Here is a 24,920-nt window from a genome sequence, read left to right on the forward strand (position 1 = left end):
CGCTACTACCTTCGGTCAGTGTCCCCTTTTGCTCCCCGCTGTAGCCAGCTGGCGCTCATGCTAGTTCCCCGCTAACTTCTGCTAGCTCTCCGCGAGCTCTCCGCTAACCACCGAAGGTAGCAGGACCAGCCCCGGCTTGACACCCGACATGAGCAGAGGGGACGCGGGCAGTAGCAGCAGGAGCGGGGAGCCAGCAGCAGGAGCGGGGAGCTAGTAGCAGCGCTAGCTAGCGCTGCTCCTAGCTTGCTACAGCAGGATACTGACCGGAGGTAGTAGCGGCTTGTAACCCGACTTTTACAGTAGTTGGAATTAAAACGCATTGTTTGGTCTGTGAGAATCGTCACTAGCGCCACACGGGACATCCTGCACAAACATGTACATTTCTACATGGCTAAGCCTCCGTCAATAGCGACCGCAATTCTTTTAATTCAATTGACATATATTTTTAAAAAAATGGCCGCCTGTGCGTGCAGACGTTTCTGTGTTTGGCTGCCGATGAAAAGATTCAGTGGGTGTCAGATCAGCGGAGTAGTAATAAAAGTCGAGCCGAACCATGCAGCGGAAAGAGGCCTTTTTTGGTGCTGCTATGACTGTTTTGATCTAAATGTACAGTGGAGAAGTGGATTAAGTTAAAGGAGTGGTTTAGTGTCTGTTAAAAGCCACCGTCAAGGAGAAAAGTGTTGAGTGTTTGATCCTAAAAGGCCAAATCGCTTTAAGCCAGTAACAAAAAGCTCAGCCTCTTTGCTAACATAAAATCAATTACCTGCGACACAGTCAATGTGTTGTAGTGATATTTATCCAAGATGTGTTATCCTAAATGTTATAAACTAATATGAGAGGGTTGTGAAAGAAAAAGGAGGAAAAAAGGAATACAAAATGCTTACTATTAAGTTAAGGATTTTAAATGGAGTTGCAAATGGCAAGGAGATCATAATTGAAACTTGACTCTAATAAATTGTATGCATATTCACTTTTTTTTACCAGGAGTTGCATGAGAAGATAGATACCACACTCATATCTCGTAGCTGTCTGATAAATATGAAGCTTCATCCAGGAGACAGTTAGCTTAGCATAAAGATCGGACACAGCTAGCCTGGCTCTGTCAACCTATGTGTCTGGTCTATATCTCGTTTGTTTAATCTGTGCGAAACCAAAAGGGTAAAAGTGACAAGCTATTTATTTTTTTACGAGGGGTTATGCGTGGCACTATGGCCCCTCGTAAAAACCATAACTTGTTTTTTGGTGGAGTTTTACACTTTGAGTGCCATGTTAATTGCTCAAAAGGTCAAACTATGTCTTTAACACTTGCTGATCTTGACTCAGGACGTCAGTGCCAAGACGTGAGCCTTGTGACTTGCAAAACAATGACTTTGAACAGGTTAATGTTGACTTTCCTTACATTCACGTCACCCTCACGCCACTCTAATCCTCTCACAGACACCACCTAGCATGGAGCTACAGCTACTGTAGTGCTCAGATAAACCCACACAAACAGACACACAGGCACACACAGAGTTTAAAACACACCCAGTTTGGCCAAAATAGTTCATATCACAAACACATTATTGCGAATTAAGTGTGCTTTTTTTCCCCATTTCAATTAAAAGTCTTTAAAAACAATTCAAATAACGACATGCAAATGAAAAACAAAAATGTAAATAAAAAAAGGAATCATAAAAAAGAAGTTTTTTTACAAAGTTCTGCATTGTCCACACGTCAATCCTACATTCTTAACACACAGGTAATACACACCAAGCACCAGCAGTGTTTCAGTCTCGCATTGGCCTCACAGTCATTGTTTCATAGAAGGGCGATTAAAGGTCAGGTAAAGGATTTGTGAGCGATGCTAAGCCTAAAATGTCATTTTTAAATACACTGTTTTGATCGGCTGATTAGAGAACAATCCGTCTCTCCTCCCGTCCGAGGATCACATCCGAAACACAATAAAAACCTTCGGCGGCGATCCCAAGAATGCATCGTTAATGTGTGGACACCCCATGCAAGGAGAAAGGAGACGCGGTGAGGTCAAAGATGGTCTGAGTTCCTGGCCAGATGCTCGTTGTTGCATCTCCGTGAGGGGGGGAAGTTCTTTTTGAAGACTGCGTGGATAGAGAGCCAGTCTGAATTCTGTACAATTCCCTGCCTCCCTTTGTCTGCAGCGAGCCCTGCAGACAAATAGTGGAGCAGAGTTCAACGTCTCAGCTCAGTACAGGGTAAAAGGACAGAGGGAGTAAATGAAATTTTGGTTAGGTGTATATTTCACAGTTGGCTAACACTGAAACCTGCTGCTCCGCGCTTATCCAGGGTCTTCCAAGCCCTGTCCTCAGCCTAACACCTATCCGTCTTATTAATTCTCACTCACTACTTGACTGAGTTGCAGCTGAAGATCATTAGGGCTCTTCCGAGGGCCCTTAAGAGGGTTCTTGTGGAGCGGTATACCTCTGAAGTGCTCTTGGCAGCCTGGAGTGTGTGTGTCTCGCTAGCAAACTTATTGCCAGCTGATGAATTCCTGCTCAGGAAGGGGTGGAGGTGGAGGTGTAGGTGGGGGCCGAGGGAGGGGGGGGGGGGGTCTAGCATCGGGGCATGTGTGCGTGACCACGGAAAAAAGGACGGAGGTCGGAGGTCGGTTCTGCGGCTGGAGAGACGTTTCAAGAAAGGGTGCAGCGCTGCGGGTGCTGTGTGCTCAGTCGTGTCAGAGGTCACCGGGACGGATTGTGGAGGAGGAAGTGGCGGCGACGAATAGATCAGAGAAGGAGGAGGAGGGGCAGTGGGTGGTGGGGTTGGGTGTGTGTGGGGGGGGGGGTCAGCTGAGGCACAGAGAAGGGGTGACGAAGAGGTGGCTTTGGGAGAGGATGAAGGGCCGAGAGGATGAGGCGCAGCTCCGCGGATTAAGTGAGGGTGATGTAGGCTGAGGCCTTCTCCTTCAAGTGTCTCAGACACAGATGACAGCTCCAGCTCCCTGTAACACACACACACACACACACACACACACGCAGGAAGTTCAATCACCGCCATTGTGAAGGCTTGTGGATTAATCCCTCACTTTAGACAGAGCGTTAAGTAATACTGTAAATTAAAGCTGCATGTTAAAACACCACATGCTGTGCCTGTGGATTGCGGCTGCAGGGGATTTGACAACTACTTTGGTTTGGATTTGAGCTCCGGGATTTGTGACATTAATTAAACATCAGAAACTGCATCCCCGAGTGCACGTCGACCCTCGCCGTATCACGCCTAAAAGACGTTATGTATACAAACATACATTTCCCCGTGTGGGAGCTCGCCTGGAGAGTAAACCTTTAAAAGAACCGACGCCTGCGGAAGTAAAAAAAGAAACGCTTCCTGTAAATGCAAAGCGTGTGTGTGTGCGTGGGCCGAGCGCGACACTGTTAGCGAGTGTTGAACACAAGTGCCACCGCCACTGTATGTTCAGCCAAGTGACACTCTCGCCATGGAAACAGATTATCTTTTCTACTATACTCATTTCCATGACAACAACGCCACCAAACATCCCGAGGGCAGCCATCTTGTCTGTTGCGGTGCAGCAGGCGGACGGGATTTAATTTGAGCAGATGTGTTATACCTGCTCCGTTTCTGTGCCCACGGCCGCACTATCAGGACCGTTACGCTCTCGATAAAGAGACGCCGATTCACAACAAGTCCATCTTCTCTCAGATGGGTTTCCCACCCCACAGGTTTAGAAGTCCCGGCATCTCTTGATGATTTTCGATGCATGCACTCTTCTTGTTGTCATACGTACCCTCTGGTGGTTCAGACATGGGAGGGCTCAGACAGTACATGTGGTAGCCTCTGTCACAGTCGTCACAGAACAACAGCTGGTCCTGGATCAGGGGAGAGTGTTCACATATAAGCAGATGTTATTACGTGGGATTTGAAAGGAGCAGGAGCATCGATTTAATGTGTGTAGCACTTGAAAATATGAATTTGTGTAATAATAACACCATTAAAGGGTTGAGGTGTACTTTTTTATTATTATTGAGAATCCAATCATCTATTTGAAACACTGTGGATTTTTATTTTGGGAAAAATTCTCCTCACAGAAATAATTCTTTACTCTCTCAAGTCGACGGAAAATAATAACCTGCACTGTGACTTCATCGTCTGCACTACAATTTGTGTGAATACAAATACCTGCTTACTCTTCGGGAATAAAAGAAAAACAATGTTGACATGTATGCATCTTGAAAAAGAAAATTGGTTTCTTCCCTGTGGCGTTTCAAAACGTCTGTGAGCAAAGCAATTAATCTAAATTAGCTCCTGGATCAATGTTCAAAAAGTGGATTCCTTCAGGGATCAATAAAGTAAACTTGGCCTTCCTATAAAAGACTGTATGAAACCTAAATTCAAGCGTTAGTTTTCATTTTTCCCAGTATTGTGTGTGTCTGTGTGTGTGTGTGTGCTGCCACATGTGTTCGGGGAGTTAACATGTATGCATAAAGTGAGAACCTACGTCGTTCTCAGAGGTGCCACACAGACTGCAGGACTTGCACTCGATGCACTGCCAGCGATAAGTCCTCACCGCAGCCGTCATGTTCACTGTGAACTGCAGACAGGACGGGTGGCCTGAGTGCACACACACACACACAAGCACACACGCAGACACACAAGCACACGCCCACACAACGTTTTTCACCATCGCTTTCTGTATTTTGAGGACAGTCATCTATCATCTACCTATTATATCTATCTGTTAGATTGTTGTCATACGACATACGTGATTTATCTCTATTTAAACGGGAGGGTACAGATGTGAATATATCTGAAAGCTGGTCTTTTCACATAGCTAAAATGTATGATACTGTATGTATAATTTGGTTTTAACTTAAAACAAATGTCATTTCAAATGGAAAACAACGTGTCCTTTTCCATTGCAGGCCACTTCTATCTCCCTCCTTAACCCAGTTATTAAAATCTTTCCAGGTACTTGCTTGATACATCATCACGGCAACAGAAACATTGTTTTGTCATCCTTGTCTCCTGAGCTTCATTCGTCTTCTTTGTGCGTGTTTATCAAGAAGAGGACCATACCAATGCTTAGCATGCCGCAGCCCATTCACTACAAATCACGTAAATCCTTTCAGTTCTGCTTTTTATTTTTCAGATGGAAAAAAAACAGGTTCGAGAAAAATATGTATACACAGTACATGCAATCAAGCAAATAAGTTCACAAATTCTTCACCGTGTACACTGCAATCTCTGCATGTATACACATATACAAGCACATCCCACAAACCAAAACATACGGGATTTATAATGGGGAAATAATAACACAACCATATTTGATCAAATAAATCATTGTTGACTTCTACTCTGATTAGATTCACCCTTCACAAGCACAGTACACACTAAAGGAGGCCGTTCTCTCACAGACTCATCGGAGCTCTCGCAGCACATGGGACACGGTCTCGAAAAGAAGAAAAAGAGAACGGGTTATATCACAGTTGTAAAGGAGGTTGTTTACAAGCAGCCAGGATTGAAAGGAATGCAGCAGACAACATTCAGATTTTGTGTTTTTTTTTTTTTTTTTTGGGGTCAGACAAGAAGGTCACACCAAGATTACATTTAATTGTATCCATTCATATTTGAATGCCATTCTTTTGTTTGAGAACACTGCGATCAATCAATAAGACCACTTCAAATGCAAATAAGTGCCATAGTGTTTATGCACTTCTGACAGTTACATCATATTTATTGCATATATTTGGGGTTGCATGCAATTTTGTTAAATATAAAAAATTGCATCTGATGTACTTCATCTATTTAATATCCTTGGTACTCTACAAAAAGTTATAAAATGCTTAATTCTGTCTCTGACTGTGTTTATAGTGTTATCATAAATGGATTATATTGTATAAAGAACAGCACTTTATTATCAGGTGTTGATTCTTTTTAAAATAATGTTTTGAAGCGCATTATTTATTCCTGGCACTTTTACACCTCTCAAGCAGCAACAATTAATTCTTCTTGCAGAGAAGATTTTAGCACATTTTACATTATAGCCACGGTTTTCCAAAGCATGTCATATTGTTTTTACGAAGTTTTTGTGTGTTTTCTACCTTTCAGGCAGCCAGAAGGGAAATTAACTTACAGAGAAGATGCATGTATGTGTTTCAAGTTATGTGACTTAACAGTAATCAAATGAACCTGCACTTAAAAGTATTACAAAGTGACACAAATAAAAGCAGGCTTTAATTTCATTTTGTTTTATGTACGGTGGCCTTCTAAGGACAATAAGTCCTCAAAGTACTTTGTTCGTGTTACGTTCATTGCTAAAAGTCACATATAATGTGAGGTGATGCTACCGCGTTAGCTAACATTCGTGAAATACCATTTGTAAACTACTTTTGTATGTTTTTATATTTGTCCTTCGGGGCCACCATCGTTAAAAAAAAGTAAACCCGTAGCTGCCTGGAAGGTGAGAAAACCCCATAAACAAATCCAAAACATAACAGCAAATGTGTATTGATAAGACTGTACATGATTTGTAGTAGGCGGGCTAAAACAAAACAGAACAAAACACTGGTATGGTCCATCCATTGAAGCGTAACAGGAGTCGAAACTTGCATTTATTTATATAGTAAATACGAAATCTATGCTCATCAAAATGGAACATTTCAAAAATTGTGCATCAACAGAGGACCGCCTTCCTCCTGCCAATCATCCCCTTCCGCGGTGCCCTACCTGAGCGTCCACAGTCCGCACAGGAGATAAGGTCTTCAGGACAGCCGGTCTTCTTTGAGCCTCCGAGGCAGAAGTCGCAGTAGCCGTTGGCGATCACTGAGCCGTCCGGTGCTTTCTTGGCTGGAGGGGAGAAAAAAAGAAGAGGGAGGCAGGTCAGAAACGAGTTCAGTCTACTCCTGCATGGGCTTTTGCCGAAGGGAGGGTGAAACGAGATAAAATTGTGGAGATGTAAAGCGAATAAGAGGAAAATAGATCTGTAACTATAAGTCCCTGTTGCCAGACTGCACACCGGGGCCAGCTGGGCGCAGCACTCTCTCTGTCTGTTTCTCTACTTATCCATCTGTTTGCTTTTGTTCAAAACGAGCACCGGTGTAGGCCGGAGCCGGAGCCGGAGCCGGAGCCGGAGCCGGAGCCGGAGCCTGGGACGGGAGGCACAGAGAAGGACGCCTGCTGGAAGCCCCCAGGGTCTGGTGTTTTCAAGGGAGGAGGAACTGAGGAATGACGGGAGTATGAGAGTGTGTCTCTCTCTGTGTGTGTGTGTGTGTGTGTGTGTGTGTGTGTGTGTGTGTGTGTGTGTGTGTGTGTGTGTGTGTGTGTGTGTGTGTGTGTGTGTGTGTGTGCATGCATAGGGATTTTGTCAGGACAGACCTGCCATCCTGCTGAGCGAGGAGAGGCAAGAGCTCCACGTGAAGCCGTTTCATAATGATTATTAACAAGAGAGAAATTCCCCCTGCCTGCCTGAGCGCTGTGTACATATGTGTGTGTATGCATTCCACGTCTGCTCGCATCCCTCCGACTGTCTGTGTCCCTGTCTGTCTTACTGCTGTTGATTGCATAATCACTTTAATGGAAGCAATCACATAACCACTGCAGACTATTTTGTATGTGCGCTTTAACGCGATGGACAGGTTCTTCAACAATGACTCACCAGGCAGGACGAGGCAACGGTGAGTAACATAGAGTGGATTACGCAGTTTCACACACACACACATATATATATATATATATATATATATATATATATATATATATATATATATATATATCTGGCACGCACAGAAAGCCATTCGCTCTGCAGAAAGACAAAAAGAAAAAGGCAGACACAGACAGTGCTGCAGGTGATAGCGTGTGCATGTGCGAGACAGAGAGAGGTCATTTAATCCATCCATTTCAGGGTGGAGTTTGGTTTGGCCGGAAGGGAAGAGGGTGAAAGGGGGTGAGAAAAAAGAAGGAGGAGTGAGAGAGAGATTGGGTTTTCTACTCAGTATGGGTCTGGCTTTAATCCTCCTCGAAATAAAATAATAATAAAAAACTCTCTGATCAGGATGACAGACAGGGGAGGGAAAAGATGAGCTGTACCTGCTACATGCAGAATTCAACAGGAGTGCTCTGAGCAGATAAAAAAAAAAAAAGAGCAAGAGGCTGTCATCTTTACTGAGAGAAAGCAACTGCATAGGACTTTACTGCTGGGCTGTGCACTTTCATGTGTGGTGATGAAAGTGGAGAGACGACTGTATCTATGGAATTAATATTGAAATGTAACATGTGCACGAGGATTTCCACCGCTACCAATTCCCTGCATTATAAAATAATTGAACCGAGTCTCGGCCATCAGGAGAAACGTCGTCTTGCACCTGAAATTCACGACGTATTATTTCAACGCAGATGGCTCCATCCACATAATTCTCCGTAATCTCCTTTTTTTTTTCCTGTTATGAGATCTCGCTTGCGTCAGCTTTAAAAAAAAGATGATACTTTTTCATTATAGAAAAAACACACACACACACACACACACACACACACACACACACACATGCACATCATTGGGCCGGTGTGCTGGCGAGGGTTAAGCAGATAGGTCCCGGCCAATTTGTCCCCAACTTTTATTAAAAAAATCATCAGAAAGTCAGTGTGGTGCTTCATTTCAAGCGATGTGATATTTATAGGATGATATTGAATTCTGCAACGGCACCGCAGAGGAAGATTGCCGTTATTATCATAACAGAAGTATAAGACTCATAGGTGAAATGCGACATTGCTTAATTTCTCCTGTAGCTGTCTGTGGTGTTTTGAGCTAACATGCTTACAACGATGCTAACATGTTGATGTTAAGCAGGTACAGGGAGTTTTTTTAATTCTGAAGGGTGACATATTTTGTACAATGGAGCGATAAACAAAACTGAGTAAGTTCTGCTAGTTTTGACACTAACTAGTGTCTCTACATTTTCCGTCGCAAACTAAAAACACATCTTTTTCGACTACACCTTGAATAAGGAAGGTAGCGCCGTAGTAGCACTTTAGTAGCACGATGGTACTTACTAATAGCACTTTGTAGTTTAACTTTATTAAAATTCTACTTTTCTTGATTCTTGTTGTTCTGAGTTTGTACACATGGTGGAATTGCACTTATTGTAAGTCACTTTGTATAAAAGCGTCAGCTAAATGAAATGTAATGTAAAATGATGCTGATTATAAGCCCATGTTTACTAAATCTTCACCTGCACGGTCATTAGTTTTTGCAGGTATTTTTATTAAAAACAAAGTATTGGACAAATTGTCACAATTGATCCTGAGGATGGATATTATTGTACAGTATGTACCAAATGTAATGGCAAACCATCCAATAGTGGTTGAGATATTTCCGTCTGGTCCAAAGTGATGGACCGACTGACACTATTTATTATTTAGAGCATCAGTGTGAAACACAAGATGTAAACATGCCAGAGTTAATACAGTTAATACATACAGCATATAAGTGTATTTACTTCTTTTACAGTAAGAACAACACGGGCCAGATGTTTACCGAGTCTGGCAGAAGGACGTATACTGCTAGCGCTGCAGAGACATATGTGCCGTGCAGCCCTGGAGCCAACGCAAACACGCCTCTGTTTCCTTGTTCTGGTCAAATAAAGTGCTTTTCATCTTCGCTGCTTTTATATATATTTTTTATTCGGGCTCACTGCTGCTGATTGGGCCTCGCAATCCCTTGTGGGATAAACTAGACAGGCACACATGTGGAACGCCACACACACACACACACACACACACACACACACACACACACACACACACACACACACACACACACACACACACACACACACATATTCAGGCTATATTTTATCTGAGTCTGTGTGCATCCCTGTTTGCCTTTGTAGTCGTCCCTGCGTGTGTGTGTGTGTGTGTGTGTGTGTGTAAGTGTATGTGTGTATGTGTGTGTGTGTGTGTGTGTGTGTGTGTGTGTGTGTGTGTGTGTGTGTGTGTGTGTGTGTGTGTGTGCGCTTGAAGGCCCCAGAGAGTGAATCAGCAGGTCCTGACGCATGCGAGTGAGCCGGGGCTGCCCGCTGGCCTGCCTGCATGGAGGCAAAAAAACTCCATCAATGATTAAACGCCTGCGGCCGTGTTTCAGAAGCCGCCTGCAACCGCAGACACGCCATCGCCGGGCAAAGGGAGGGAGGGAGGGAGGGAGGGAGGGGTGAGAGAGAATAGAAAGGAGTGAACTAATGAGCAAGAATAACACTGATACAAGCCAGGTTGATAAAAAAAAGAAGAAGAAGTGTTCTCTTTCTCTTTCTTCTAACCCTCTTGTTAGTTTTACCTCTGCTCCTTTTCCTCTCCGTTTTCTAAATCTGTACCTCCTTCAGCCACCCTCCTCCTCCTCCTCTCTTGCCCATTTCTTTTCTTGCCTCCCTCCTTTACCTGACCCTCCTCTCCCTCTCCTCCCTCCCTCCCCTCCGCTCCTCTTCCAATTACCAGGAGGAGTATGAGCAGAACCGCACACTTCACAGCTTTCAAGTGTTGGAGAGAGATCCTCCTGGGAATTATCCAGCAAGAGATGAATCCTCAAATGCTCCTCACCCCCACCAAACACCTACCCTTCCCCGTCCTTCCCTCTCTGCTTATAATTTTCTCTCCCCCCCCCCTGTCTCATTTTCTCTCCCTTCCTCCTCCATGCTGCTCCTTCGTTACCTTGCGTCGTTATCTCGCTCTCTGAACCGCCTCTCGCCCGGCTCCTCTTTTCAAATGAAAGTCTTCCTTCTCACTTTTAGCAAAAATAATTGTCTATGCTCACACGTCTCACTTTATTTTATCTCCTTTCATGTGTTATGTATGTATTCAGGAATTTGATGAGGCACTTCTTTTCTTTTTCAAACATGGCAAAATTTCATTTTTTAACACTAATAATGTTTTTTTTAGGTGGAAGAAAAAACAAAAAGTGGAGAAAAAAGATACATTTGTAAACTTATTATAGTGTCCACAGTGTGTTTTTGTTTTTTTAAGTAGAGAAACACTTTGCACAAACAAATTGCAACAGAAATAATTGAAAAATTATATTTTCAACCCTGAGAGAATAATTTCATCTGAAGATGATGTGACTATTTCTGCAGGAAGAACATTTATTAACTGCAACTGTATTTAAAAAAAGGAGCAACCTTGTGAAGAAGTCCAGAAACCTAAATATTGAGAAGTCGTGACCCGATGTCCTGCATTGTCCACCATGCTTCTTCCTCCAGTGTCTCCCTTTCTGTCTCCCTTCAAACCTCATCCTCATCCTCCTCTTCCTCCCTCCCCTCCGTCTCACTTTGACCTGGAATCAATAGCACAGACTCTTGGCTGGTCGATAATCTCGTCCTTCTGCCGGCCGCATGGAAGCCTCATCAATTTAGTGATTCCAGCCGAAATAATTTACCTCTTTCTCCACACACACACGCAAACAAATCGGCAAACCTGTTGACTTTTCTCACTTTTTCTTCCATCTCACTTTTTGTACCTTTTCTCTCTGATTTTATAGAAAGTTAAAGAATATCACGACCCTCTGCACGGCATTCTCTTGAACTGATTGAGGGGACTTAATGTTCCTGTTTTACTTCTTCAACACTTTTCTATTCTGTCGTGACGGTACACATGAAGGTAACCCTCCGCCATTAACAAAAGGAGCCCGAGTTGCCGTGGCGACCGTCATGGCATAAGATACAAAACTTGATTTATCAAGACTGAGGCTGAGATGGGGATTAACAAGCGATTGGTTGAGTGTTGAGAGCGCTTTTCACTTTCAGAGTGTATCTGTTCCTCACAATTACAGAAGGCAACAAACACTCCGGCACTGCAGTTGCAGATGGGAGGAAGGGGTGAGGATGAGGAGGAGGCTCATAGGTGGAGGAGGAAGAAGAGAAGAAGGAGGAGCAGGCAGGTAAGGATTTTGAGAACGAATGGGGCAAAAAGAGGGAAAGAGAAAAGGAAGAAGAAGAGGAGGAGGAAGGAAGATGATAATAAGGAAGAGCAGGCAGGGAAGGATTTCGAGAACGAATGGGGAAAAAAGACGAAAGAGAAAAGAGAGGAGGAAGAAGAGGAGGAGAAGGAGGAGGAAGAGGAGGAGGAAGAAGAGAAGATGAGATTAAGGAGGAGCAGGCAGGTAAGGATTTCGAGAACGAATGGGGAAAAAGACGAAAGAGAAAAGAGAGGAGGAAGAAGAGGAGGAGAAGGAGGAGGAAGAGGAGGAGGAAGAAGAGAAGATGAGATTAAGGAGGAGCAGGCAGGGAAGGATTTCGAGAAATAATGGGGCAAAAAGAGGGAAAGAGAAAAGAGAGGAGGAGGAAGAAGAAGAGGAAGAAGAGGAGGAGGAATTAAATAAGGAGGAGCAGGCAGGTAAGAATTTTGAGAACGAATGGGGCAAAAAGAGAGAAAGGGAAAAGAGAGGAGGAAGAAGAAGAGGAGGAGAAGGAGGAGGAGAAGGCAGGGAAGGATGTCGAGAATGAATGGGGCAAAAAGAGGGAAAGGGAAAAGAGAGGAGGAAGAAGAAGAGGAGGAAGAGGAGGAGGAGGAAGAAAATAAGGAGGAGCAGGCAGGGAAGGATTTCGAGAATGAATGGGGCAAAAAGAGGGAAAGAGAAAAGAGATGAGGAAGAGGAGGAAGAAGAAGAAGAGGAGGAGGAGGAGGAGGAGGAGGAGGAGGAGGAAGATGAGGAAGCACAAAGGGGAGAGAAGGAAGGGAGGGTGAAGAAGAAAAAAGTGTCTCCCGTTGTATCGGAGCAGCGGTGTGTGAAAACACACACGCTGCACTCCTGTCGCCTCGCTGCTTAATGAGGAGAGCCTCTCAGGAGTAGCGCACGCACACACAAGCACAATGAGAGCACACATGCACACACAGATGAAAACACCCACAACCACACATGTACAGTAGAGCACACACACACGCACAGACACACGCACACACACACACACACACCCACACACACACTCAAAGATTTACAACCCAGCCTTTGCATAATAACTTTTGCAGTCCAGTTTCAGTCCCATCCCCCACTTGCTCTCTTTAACATGATGAATGAGAGTCCGTGTAACCTCGTGCAGCCACACACACACACACACACACACACACACACGGATGCAGACACATAATTACAGTCACAGAAAATGCACGTATTTAAGAGGAAACAAAAGGATAAACAAATAAAAAGCACATAAATGCCGATTCACACAGACACAAAAGCCCCAAATGCTCAAGGAGACATCTTCAGGTTTTTTTTTTTTTTTTTTTAATGCAGAGAAGGAGGCAGATGCATTCAGATGGAAACCGTCAGTCACAGATGAAAAGTCACCGGCTTCCTTTCTCTCTCTCTTTCTCTTTCTCTTCCCATCTTCATCCTCTCACTCTCACTCCTGCACCCATCCTCTTCCTCTTTGCACTTTCATGCGTTCTCATTATTGCTGCTGCTCTCTCTGCCTCTGATTCGATCTCTTCTCTGCGCTTCATTGTACTTCATCTCTTCGCTTCCCTTTCCCTTATTCAGTATCCATCTATTTTTTTCTTCCCTCTGCTTTACTCTTAAAAAAAAAGGAAATTGGAACTCTTTCCTGCAATCCATCTGTTGTCACACTAATGCCTGCACCAGTGCTCTCTTTTCCCTCTGTTTCTCCCACATTTCTGCTCTTTTTCCATCCCTGCACCCTCTAAACCTACCCCACCCCTCACCCTTACACACACACACACACAAGTACTACTTTCACTCATGTCCAGTCAGCAGGTTGCGTAACTCCCAGTGCATTGTGGGTCTGGATGCATGCATTTGTGTGTGTGTGTGTGCAATGTGAGCTTGTGTGCAGAGATGACATTGCAAAGTAAAGAGGACAGAGGCAGTTTTGGTGCATAATAAAACTTGATCTATTGCTGCTTTGTAATCACTCTGACCCACAGAAACAGAGACACACACACACACGCACACACACACGCACACCTACACACGCACACACACAACACACAGTACGTCAGGCTCTGCAGTCTGCAGATATGTGCACATTTTGCAAAGAGACACACATGCCAATATCTCTCTTTCACACACACACACACACACACAAAGACACCAACTCCCCCATGAATCATACATTTAAAGAAATCGCACGTAGACACAAACATACACACTTTCTGTGCATGCACGTGCACACACTTTGTGCACATGTACTCACATTTGCACACACTTAAAAAGAGCCACTTAGCCAGTGCAGGCTTGTGTCCCTGTCGATGAAGAGTTAAAATGCAAATAATTAATCCTATTTTGTTCCGGGGAGAGAACCGGCCGGGCATGTGACTGTGAAATCCTGTTTGAATTGTGCCCAACCTCACATGGTCCACTATACATGTGCGTCAGCCCGGTGCTGTTATGTGTCAAAAAAAAAATAATTACCAGCTGGCCAAAAACAAAACATGAGGAAAAGAGAAAAGGAAAATTTTGCACACAAAAAAAGAACAAAGTGAAAGGGAAAACGCATGCATCCCATCATTTGTGGCGCTTTGGCACTGGAACGGGGGAGTTGGAGTAGGTGCAGATTTCTTTGTGTATTCAGTCAAGGTGGCTATCGCTGCTTGCGCTAACTACTAATTAGGATTTTATTCCAAACAAACCAGGATTCTAAAAAGCCACGGTTTTATGCGACAGACAGATTTTTTCTTCTTCTTCTTCTTTTCCACAAAGTATTGGCGCTTTAATCTGACAGAATACGGAGAACTTTTCACGACTAAAAATCACCAATGCACTATGTAAATGTAAATGTAAATCCGCATGTGGAGATGTTTTTGCATTATAGTAGAAATAATGTATGAATACGCCTTCTCTGAAACTGTTGCTGGTTCTCATTCCGTCCTCTCCTCTCCTACAGTAACCGTTACAGTCACACAGAGATGGACGGTGTGCGGGTGGAGTCGGGGTGGGTGGGGTGCTGTTGCTGTTTGGGGGGGGGGGGGGGGGGGGGGGGGGGGGTTGCGGTGGGGTGGGAGCATATCCAAACATGGCCAAGGCAACCGACGAACACGAGCAGCCGGCAAGCCACAGCGCCACATGTTAAGACAGAATACCAAATGAAGCAGACTCCGATATTACCCAGCCTGCACCACTGCGACTGTCTGGGGGAATCTATATGATGAATCATGAAGAGACTCTGGTTCTTTAGTATAACTCTCTGCTCCTCGCTCTGCTTCTGTCTTTTGTCTGTTTTCCCGTCTCTCTCTCCTCCTGTTCTTTATGTTATCCTTAATGAACTCCTCCGCTCCCTCTTTTCTCTCCCATACTTCAACTTCTTCCATTCTTCTCTCCGTCTGTCTCCTCTCTTCCTCCTCTTTTCTATTCTCTCCATGCATCCCTTTCCTACTTTCTTTCTCTCTTTCTTTCTCTCTCTCTCTCTTTTCAATGTACATAACAGTGTAGTCTTTAGGAAGGGAGCCATGACATGGTATCTATGGCAACCGGATTGCTAGGCAACAGCCGATTCTCCCTTTCCTTTTCCTCCAGCCGTGCAGCAGCGGCAACAATCAACCAATCAAGAGCTGGGGAGGAATGCCGGTGTGTACGTGAAAAGTTCAGAAGACATCCAGAAAGAAGCACCGCACGCTCTCCACCTGCAACATGTGTCGCCTTAACGTGTGAGGAAACGCGTGACGTGAAGCGGACGCACAAAATCAATCCAGGAAATTAGAATTTAAAAATGTCTTGTGATGCAGGACAGGCCTGGAAATAGAAGTTCAATTAGAAGAAACAACAACTCTGAATGCAAAACACAAAGCCATGTTTTCCTGTAGCTGCTGTGCACACACACACACACACACACACACACACACACACACACACACACACACACACGCACACACACAAATAATAGGCAATTTAGGCACACATATGCTCATTAACATGCAATTACACCTCTGCGCCGTCACCACTGGAGCCCATTGGGAAGAAGTTTACAAGACGACTCATTAAGCACAGGCATCTTGGGCAATTTGGAAAGCTTTGTCGTTCTCCATGAGAGCAAGAAAACTCATCAGATATCTACAAAACTTTAAAAGCGTTTAAAAAAAATGCTCACTGCAATTAAAAACATGTATCACACTTTCAATTTAAAACGCATTACTTTACTTGTTTCCCCCTCTGAAAATCACACTCAGAAATTGGTGGCATGAAAAGTTCTGGTGGCAAACATCTTTCGATGCCGAGACGATGGCACACACACACACACACACACACACACACACACACACACACACTAGTCCCAGTAGAGAAGCACATCTGTTTCTTTCTAGTGACGCTGCTCTAACGGACAATGTATTGGCTCGAGCAATAAACACAAGAGTGGAGTCTTACTCTCACAAGAAGATGTGGAGAGAGAGAAAAAACGAGGAGTGTTATGGAGTGACAATAGACTCAGAGCGGGGAGTGGCCATTTTGGGCTCTCAGCGTTGTTTTATATTGATGTTGGTTGATCAAAATTCGTCCTTCACTCCTTTCTGTCTGCAGACAGCGGGAGGAGGACAGGGAGGCCATTTTGAGACACAAGGTACAAAAAAAAAAAAAAACTGGAGAGGGGAGAAAGAAGAAAAAAAACACAACAACCATTAATGGTGAGTGGTAGAAGAGGGACGCTGACCTTCAAAGGGCTCAATTACATGTCACACACACACACACACACACACACACACACACACACAGAGTTGGGCATGATTGCCCATACAGCACATTCACACGGCACAAACAGACACACATGCACCAAAAGAAGAAAAAAAATGTGTGTCTGTGTGCATTTTTTTAACAAACACACACATACAGGCGTGCACACACACACACACACACACACACACACACACACACACACACACACACACACACACAGTCAGAGCGTCCCTGCTGCTCCACACTGTCGGACCGTCTGTCCGTCCAGATAAAGTGGCCTCTGAATCTCGGTTCTGATTTGAGAGAGGGGGGGATTTAATGACAACTACCCCCCTCCTCCTCATCCCCCACTCTCTCTCTCTCTGTCTCTCTCTCTCTCTCTCTCTCTCTCTCTCTCTCTCTCTCTCTCTCATATTCACAGTTGTTGTTCCTCTCAGTTTGTGTCCTTCTTGCAATCTATTTATCTTGTTCCTGCTATTTCACTATTCCGCTCTCACTTTCTCATTTACTTCTCTCTCTCTCTCTCTCTCTCTCTCTCTTTCTCATTTACTTCTCTCTCTCTCTCTCTCTCTCTCTCTGTACCCACAAAACCAATTTTCAGGTGGACTCTGCAGGGCCGACCTCTAAAGTAAACATCCCCCATATTCATCCACTCCTCCTCCTCCTCCTCCTTCTCCTCCTCCTCCTCTTCTTCCTCGTCTTCCCCCACCCCTCCCACCATCACATCAATGCCAAAGGAGCCCCCCTCCGTATCCAACTCTCCCTCCACCCCTCCACCCCCACCTCCAACCTTCTGTTTGGAGGAGAGGAAGTAGAAGAAGAGCAAAAAAAAAAAAAAAACATACCATGAGGCGCAGTCATGAATTTTAATGGCACTGCTCATTTTAAGTAAATAGTACATCATTTGGGATCCAGATATATGGGGATGTTTAGCAGTGGTGGTTGTTGATTCTGGTGGTGATGAGCGGGAAGGGGGTAGTAGACACAAAACAAAGAAATAAATTAAAAGGAAACCCAAAGCTGGAAGATGTCTGAAGCGAGACCGAAGAGAAGAGAATGCAGAATGAGAAGCAGAGAGGGATGGGAGAGGAGGGTTAAATGAGGATGCAGAGCCACACGAGAAGAGGGAAAGATGGACGAAGAGAAAGAGAGGGAAGGAAAATCTCATCTCGTGCTGGAATAATCTCTCATTTATCACACTGATGGAGAAAAAAACGCGGGATAGAGAGAGAACAGAGCTGGATGAGGTTCAGAAAAGACAGAGTTTCATAGTTTTAATGATAAGTTTCAGCTCACACTCGTGTTGCGCACGCAGCTAACATGTACACACTATATAGCGTCTAGACCGCTTTCCGATGCCAGCATGAATTATGCATATTGGGTTGCTCTCATTCCGGGGAGCCGTGTTAATATTATTACATATGTGGCAATATACCGAAGGGTGGAGGGTGGTGGAGTCTCCTCCATGACACTCAGCAAATTGGGGGAAAACGGTAATGGCATACACACACACACACACACACACACACACACACACACACACACATTAATTCATGCACACACACACACACATATTACACACTTTGCAAATGCATGTGCACTAGCGCATGTGGGCACACACACACGCACACATACACACATACACACCAAGCCAAAAGGCTAAGCTTCCTTTTTCATTTCAGCAGAGAAGATTGCATTTTCTGAGGCTGCGTATATGTATGGGTGTGTGCACGTGTGTGTGCGCGTGTGTGTGCATGTGTGCATGTGTGTGTGTGTGCGTGCATGTGTGTGTGCGTGTGTTATTACTGACTGTTTGGGAGGGAGTGATGGGGGATATTAAACGATTCAAATGCTGTCTCTCTTGCTCTCCTCCACTGGAGAGACCTAAGACTGCAGCATGGCCGCACACACACACACACACACACACACACACACATACACACACACACACACATCCATACTGGGCCAGTCTTATCGTCAGACAGGCCAATTTAAAAACACACACTGCCAATTAACTGAGAGGCAGCATAGTTTCAGTGTGGACATTGTTGTAGAGCAGCCTGCACAGATGATGTGGATATGTATATGTTTTTGTGTGTTTATCTGCGTTTCATTGTGAGCAAATTGCTTGTTTTAAGAACCCGAGAAACAAAGAAAGCAGAATAATCGTCTGCACTCCCTTTTTAAATGTCCAAAGCTATCGCTCTTGTTTTTTTTGTTTTTTGGAGTGTGAATAACTGAAGCCATTTTACTAACAATTACTGACCAAAACACAATCTCCCGCACGATAAATACATGCTATTGTGCTTAAATGAAGTTGCTCAAAAACAAACAAAAACAGAAGATAATGCCGAACAAAAAAACGCACACCGATAGAAAAGCTCTGGGGGTGAAAACAAATGGCCACAAGAAACAAAGACGGCGAGCTATTTGGTGAGTGTGGATGCTGCAAGCTGAGAGGAGGACTGAGGTCTGAATCATAACCTGTTTGCAGAAACCTAAATATTTGCTTTGCTTGTTGTTCAGTGGCATTTATTGCTTTCTTATGGTGCCCTTGATACGTTTAGCTGAACCTTTGTAGCCTTGACATAAGTGCAATCGCGGGATGCCTACCTTTATGTACACTGGACACTAACATTCAATGTCTTTTACTGCCAAGTGATTCTGGACAAGGATGCTCTACTATTTAAATGGCCGTACAAACCTGGATGGTGGTTTTGCACTCGGCCCCTTTAGAGCTTCAGGAAGTCTGCCAAAATGCAATAACTCTCACTTCCTGCAGTTCATCTCATTAAATAAAAGCCAAAAGTCCCAGAGGGAATGATGTGACCAATATTCATTGGGAGTAAGTGTCCCCGAGCCAGATGTACACGAGACATTTTTCATGATGGGCATTAAAACTTGTCCAACGCAGGTGGTAAGTAATGACGTTTTTAGTGGCCACATTCCATTAAATTGTTCCATGTATGCTGCCAAGACACAGTTGATATATGCAGGCTGATTGCAGCATCTACATGGAATAAAGCCATCGTCGTTGGCGGACGGGAAACTTAAAAATGTCTAATGCTGATGAAATGATGACTTTGCAGATTGTGCTCTGACTTCATAAGGTGTGTGGCTTTCAAAGCTCTTTGCCAGAGAATGTTGATATTGGATGATTCTGCAAAACTCTGCAAAAAAAATTAAATTCAGTCGGTTTTTGTGTTTTTTTTACATCAAATGCAAAAGTTTTTCAAATTCTTGCTTTCGATTATTATTGTTTTTAACGGAAAAATGTAAAATACATGTTTCTTTAATAAAGTCAGATGCAGGTCTGTTTCCTGTGGTCGGACATGACCTCCTTAACTTAACTTTCTGATTTGTCACTGGATGTAAATCGTAGGGTGTAGAATTGTCGAAACTGAATATAATTCCTTAGATACTGGGCTTGGGCCTCTCAATGTCAATGATGTATTGGTGTGACTTAAAGTAAAATGCTTGACCTAGCATCCCTTAACTCAAGACAAGGGTCGACAGCCATGCTATCAGCTCTGTGAGGCTGTTTTGAGCTAAATGCTAACATCAGCCTGCTAACATGCTCAAAATGGCAATGCTGATGCTAAGCTGGTGTAATGTTTGCCATGTTCACGGTCTTTATTTTGTGCATTGCCATGCTAACGTTTGCTAATTAGCACTAAACATCAAGTAAAATGCTTGACCTAGCATCCCTTAACTCAAGACAAGGGTCGACAGCCATGCTATCGGCCCTGTGAGGCTGCTTTGAGCTAAATGCTAACGTCAGCCTGCTAACATGCTCACAATGGCAATGCTGGTAAAATGTTTGCCATGTTCACCATCTTAATGTTGTGCATTATCATGCTAACGTTTGCTAATTAGTACTAAACACCAAGTACAACTGTGGGTGAGAGGAGCGTCATTGGTTTTGTAGGTATTTGGTGACTTTGGTTTATGACCAAAAGAGATTGCAATTCAACCTAAGGAGGAAGATGAATGTTTGTCCTAAATTACATGGCAATCCATCCAATAGTTGTCAAGACTTATCGCTCAAAACCATAAATGTGAATGTTATAGTGGCGCTAGAGAAAACAAACAAAGACATAAGTAAGCATTGAGCTTTACATCTTCATCACTACCTTTTGAAACTCTGTCATTAAGCTTTTGATAGCTGCAGCCGTACTGTGCACCGCAAACTGAAAGGTACATGCAGCAGACGTTGTAGAGTGTGCCGGTAATTTCTCAGTGTTTGACATGGTGTTTGTTCACTGACGCTCATTTAGAGTTGAAAAGTGTTGATTGAGGAGCTGTTTGTTCCCTCGTTGAGACGATGCATCTCTGTAGCCGCTGTTCAAACCGTGTGAAGTGTCACATTAACTCATATAGGTGATGACTGATTAAAAAAATGTAAAGATGAACATCCATTCCGGTGTTTCGGAGATACGGCAATACTGATCATTTTTGCTGTAGCGTAAAGCCAGTATTTTATTACACAGTTTACCGGGCTTCTATGTGAAGAGTAATTTTTCTTTCTATGGATTATCATCAAGGCGAGCTGGTTGTGCATTTTAAGTGAGAGTCAGACCTTTAACACAAGAGGTCTGGCTGTGACTGTAGCCCTGGGCTGCAGCAGTCCCGAGAGTAAAAGGTTAAATAGTACATTCTTTCAAAAGAAAGGTAAAATTACCCCTTGGCTAAGTTAGCTTTGGGGAAACCAGACTAATTTGAAGGTGTCACGTGCAACCTTCAATAGAATAGGTGTCACATCTTCTGGCTATCCACATGGAATAATGAGCAGAAATGTATTAATCAGTGTCCAACAAAGTAAAAACGATTTTAATGCAGGAGACACAAATAGGAGGCAGATCTACTATATATATATATATATATATATATATATATATATATATATATATATATATATATATATATATATATATATCATTTAGTATTGTAGATTTTACTATTTTCTACCGTTTATTACTTATATTTTATTTTTTTACTATGTCTCTTGTGTGCACTTTACCCGTTTGCTGCTGTAATCCTGAAATGTGCCCACTGCAGGACTATTAAAGGAATATCTAATCTAAATGCACATTTAACCCCCGTTTAACCCCCATTCATATGCAAGGTTATTCCTTGTGGTCATTCTATGGCAGGTATATGCTGCCATCGCTCCGATGAAATTTGCTCCCTTTTAGTCTCCATTTGTTGTCGTTACCACCGGAGCTCTAGCGTCATATGACAGGACACACTCATCAACATTGGAGAAGGAAGCGTGGGGATTGGATCCATTGGTGGGGAGCGGACCTCGAGGCGATAACTGCCCACGGCCGACCACCGAGCCAGACCTGCCGGGCCAAACGCCACTGAAGCGGTGCCGAGAGGGAGGAGAGCCGAGATGATGAAACTAAGCAAATCCGGCGAGGACCTGAGGCTAATGCACCGGCCTGTTGAGCCCACATCTTTACACAGACCTGGCTCCATCGTGGCCTCCCGGATCAAGCGGATCAAGAGGATGCGGACTGTGTTTAGGTCAATGATGCTTGGTGCTTATACATAGTCCAAGTTTGACGGACAGTGTTTCCCTGATGTCGGCCATATTGCCCAGAAAACAGTTTTTTGTTGCTACTGTTAGCATTCCTCGCGATTCTAATAAAAAACAAAAAAGGTACCACTGTTTTGGTTTGGTTGTTTGTCGTGTTTTTACTTGTGTAGCGAGTCTGTGAATCTCCACAGAAGCTCCCAACTGAAGCTGCATGAACACAAAGCCCGTTTTCCAGAGCCAGCGTCCGACACTTGTTTGACCCAGTTCAAGAAGCCAAGTCGGACGGCGACCCATTTTGAAAAAGTCAGCTTTGAAATTTGGCTCAGTCATCTACAACGCTGCAGGAGGAACTCCAAGACGATCAATAGCTCTTGATAATATTCAGATTATTAAAGATTGTTGGAATGATCCTGAAACTGCTTAAAAAAAAACACTCCACATGTAAGTAAATAATGGATGATGATGGACATGAGTTTAATATTCACACAGCAGACTCACGCTTGTGGTTGTTCTTGCGCTGGAAGGGTAGTGTGTGTCGCTCCGAGTCTTCTTCCCCCTCCTCATCTGCCAGGTGTGTGTGAGTGTAATGGTAACTCAGCCCTGGGCGGTTCTTATAGCGCTTTCCACAGACTGTAACACACACACACACACACACACACACACACACACACACACACACACACAAACACACAGTGTATGCAATTAGTTTTATGTAAAAGAATGAGGAGAAACAGGAATAAAGAAATAAGGTTGCAACGCTCACTGTCACAGACGTAAGGCTTGTCTCTGTCTTCGATGGCAGCCGGCTCTTGTCTCTTCCTCATGCCCCCGACACCGCAGGCCTGCAGAGAGAGGACACACACACACACACGCACACACACACTTGTAAGAACTCAGACAGCCACATGCAAAATCACATGTACTCAAGATAGAAACAAAAAGTTTGAAGTTCCACACTTGTTAGACAAGTCCTGTATACACACACACACGCACACGCGCGATAAAAAGAGCGCGACAGTGTTAATGTGTCTACACACACACACGCGTTTGCGTTCTCCTGTAATCATCTGCTCTCAGTGTAAAGCTCCACTTCCAGCAGGAGGGGGCTGATGACACCTAGCAGGGGAGCAACAGCTCCAATTAGCAACCCTGGTGTCTGTGTGTGAGCATGTGTATGCGTGTGATGATTTTCAGAATACACTGTTAACACTTGATTATCTTCACATAAGACACCCCAAAAGAGTGTGGGATGGGGGGGGAGACGACACAGTTTGATCTAATCAAAGTTGCAAAAAAAATAGCATTTGCATTTTTTTTGCATTTGCATTTATTCTCTGTAATAACTGTTGCACAAAAAAAAGTGTCATTTCTGTAGATGCAATTAGTACAATGTCTCCATGTATGTACCGTATCGGAATAGAAGCTTTGCTGTAATACTTGTGAGAGGCATTTTGACACCAGCAACACAGGCTCTTACACTATACGCTTGCATGGGTTGTTTAAATGTAGAAGATTCCATTTAAATCACACTGAATGGCTCTCGTTGCACAGTAATCTGAATCAGCATACTCCTTACGCTCTGTGTCCGACAGGCTGAACTTTCACATCGCAGTTTGACTCTGCTTGATCTGGGTCAAGTCGGGAGACTTCCTGAGTGTCACTCTTCTGCACTGACAGACAAACAGTCTCCTGGTAGTTTCAGGATTAAAAAAAAGAGAGGAATCTTGAAATGACATTTGTGTTTTACCCGTGCTTTGGTACGGTTCTTGCGTTTCGGGACGTCTTCCTCTATCTCGTCACCATCCAGCTCGTGAGGGAAATCTCCGACCAGCAGCTTCTACGGACGAGACACAGACAGACAGAGATACAGACAGACAGAGAGAGAGAGACAGAGAGAGACAGATGGACTGTCAGACAAGTAAGTTAGTTTCCTTTCCCTTATGTGCCTTTTTTCCCCTCTTCTTTTCTTTTTTGCTTTCCTCTCAACCATCTAGGCCTCTACTTGCTTTCGTGCCGCTCCGCATGAAATTGCACGTCTTCCTGCTGATTTTGAGAGTATTTGCATAATCCCAGTGCAGGAAGCAACCGTAAGAGCAGAACCATTGCGTTACTAAATATAGCCAAATGTGTCACCATTTAATCGCAATAAAAGATGCGGTATAGGACTTTCTCAAATTAAAAGGGGTACAGCACGCAATTTAGGATTGCACTTTTACATTACATTTAATTTAGCTGAGGCTTTTATTCAAAGCGACTTACACAATTAGTCTCTGCATTTAACCCATCCTTAATTAAGGACAGGTCACTGCCTTGCTCAAGGAAATTAGAACTATGAGTAGACCGGGGATCGAACCGGCTACCTTGCGGTTGGAGGGCAACCACTCCCATGGTTCCCATGAGCGACAGCCTCCACTTCTATGTCAGCAGATTTACGAGAGGCACATACAAAAAGAAATCAAGCGGCAGAGGCCAAGATGTCCCGATTCTGCGTCCTTAATATAAGTCAAGCTCCAAAAAAACTCCTACATATCCCATAATGCAAAACTGTTTACAGCTGTTTTCACAGGCTGTGTAGAGCTCCTCGTGACAAATACACTGAACTTCATTTTAAGACAAGAGTTGTTGTCCTCAGTGAAGGAAAACCAGGTTTATTTTATAAAAAAACATTAATCTGAGCCGGGAAACATCTGATAAAGATAAGCAGCGAGGGAAGAGCTGAGTGTGCACACGGCTCGGTGTTGA

The 24,920-nt window shown here is 43.9% G+C and overlaps 1 protein-coding gene across 1 annotated transcript in view; it reads right to left on the reverse strand.

The window, feature by feature from the left end:
• Nucleotides 1-2,888: 2,888 nt before the first annotated feature.
• Nucleotides 2,889-24,920, reverse strand: part of dpf1 (double PHD fingers 1) — a gene marked incomplete at its 3' end in the record, with an annotated part of 38,741 nt that continues 16,709 nt past the window's right edge. Inside the window, exons 6-12 of the mRNA XM_079224673.1 lie at nucleotides 23,926-24,015; nucleotides 22,942-23,020; nucleotides 22,677-22,808; nucleotides 6,703-6,822; nucleotides 4,472-4,584; nucleotides 3,761-3,842; nucleotides 2,889-2,959 (exon numbers count right to left, since the gene is read on the reverse strand). Coding sequence (XP_079080799.1) covers nucleotides 2,889-2,959; nucleotides 3,761-3,842; nucleotides 4,472-4,584; nucleotides 6,703-6,822; nucleotides 22,677-22,808; nucleotides 22,942-23,020; nucleotides 23,926-24,015 — 687 coding nt within the window. The remainder of the gene's footprint in view (nucleotides 2,960-3,760; nucleotides 3,843-4,471; nucleotides 4,585-6,702; nucleotides 6,823-22,676; nucleotides 22,809-22,941; nucleotides 23,021-23,925; nucleotides 24,016-24,920) is intronic.

This window comes from Taurulus bubalis (genome assembly GCF_910589615.1).
Source record: "Taurulus bubalis genome assembly, chromosome: 10".
Taxonomy (NCBI): Eukaryota; Metazoa; Chordata; class Actinopteri; order Perciformes; family Cottidae; genus Taurulus; species Taurulus bubalis.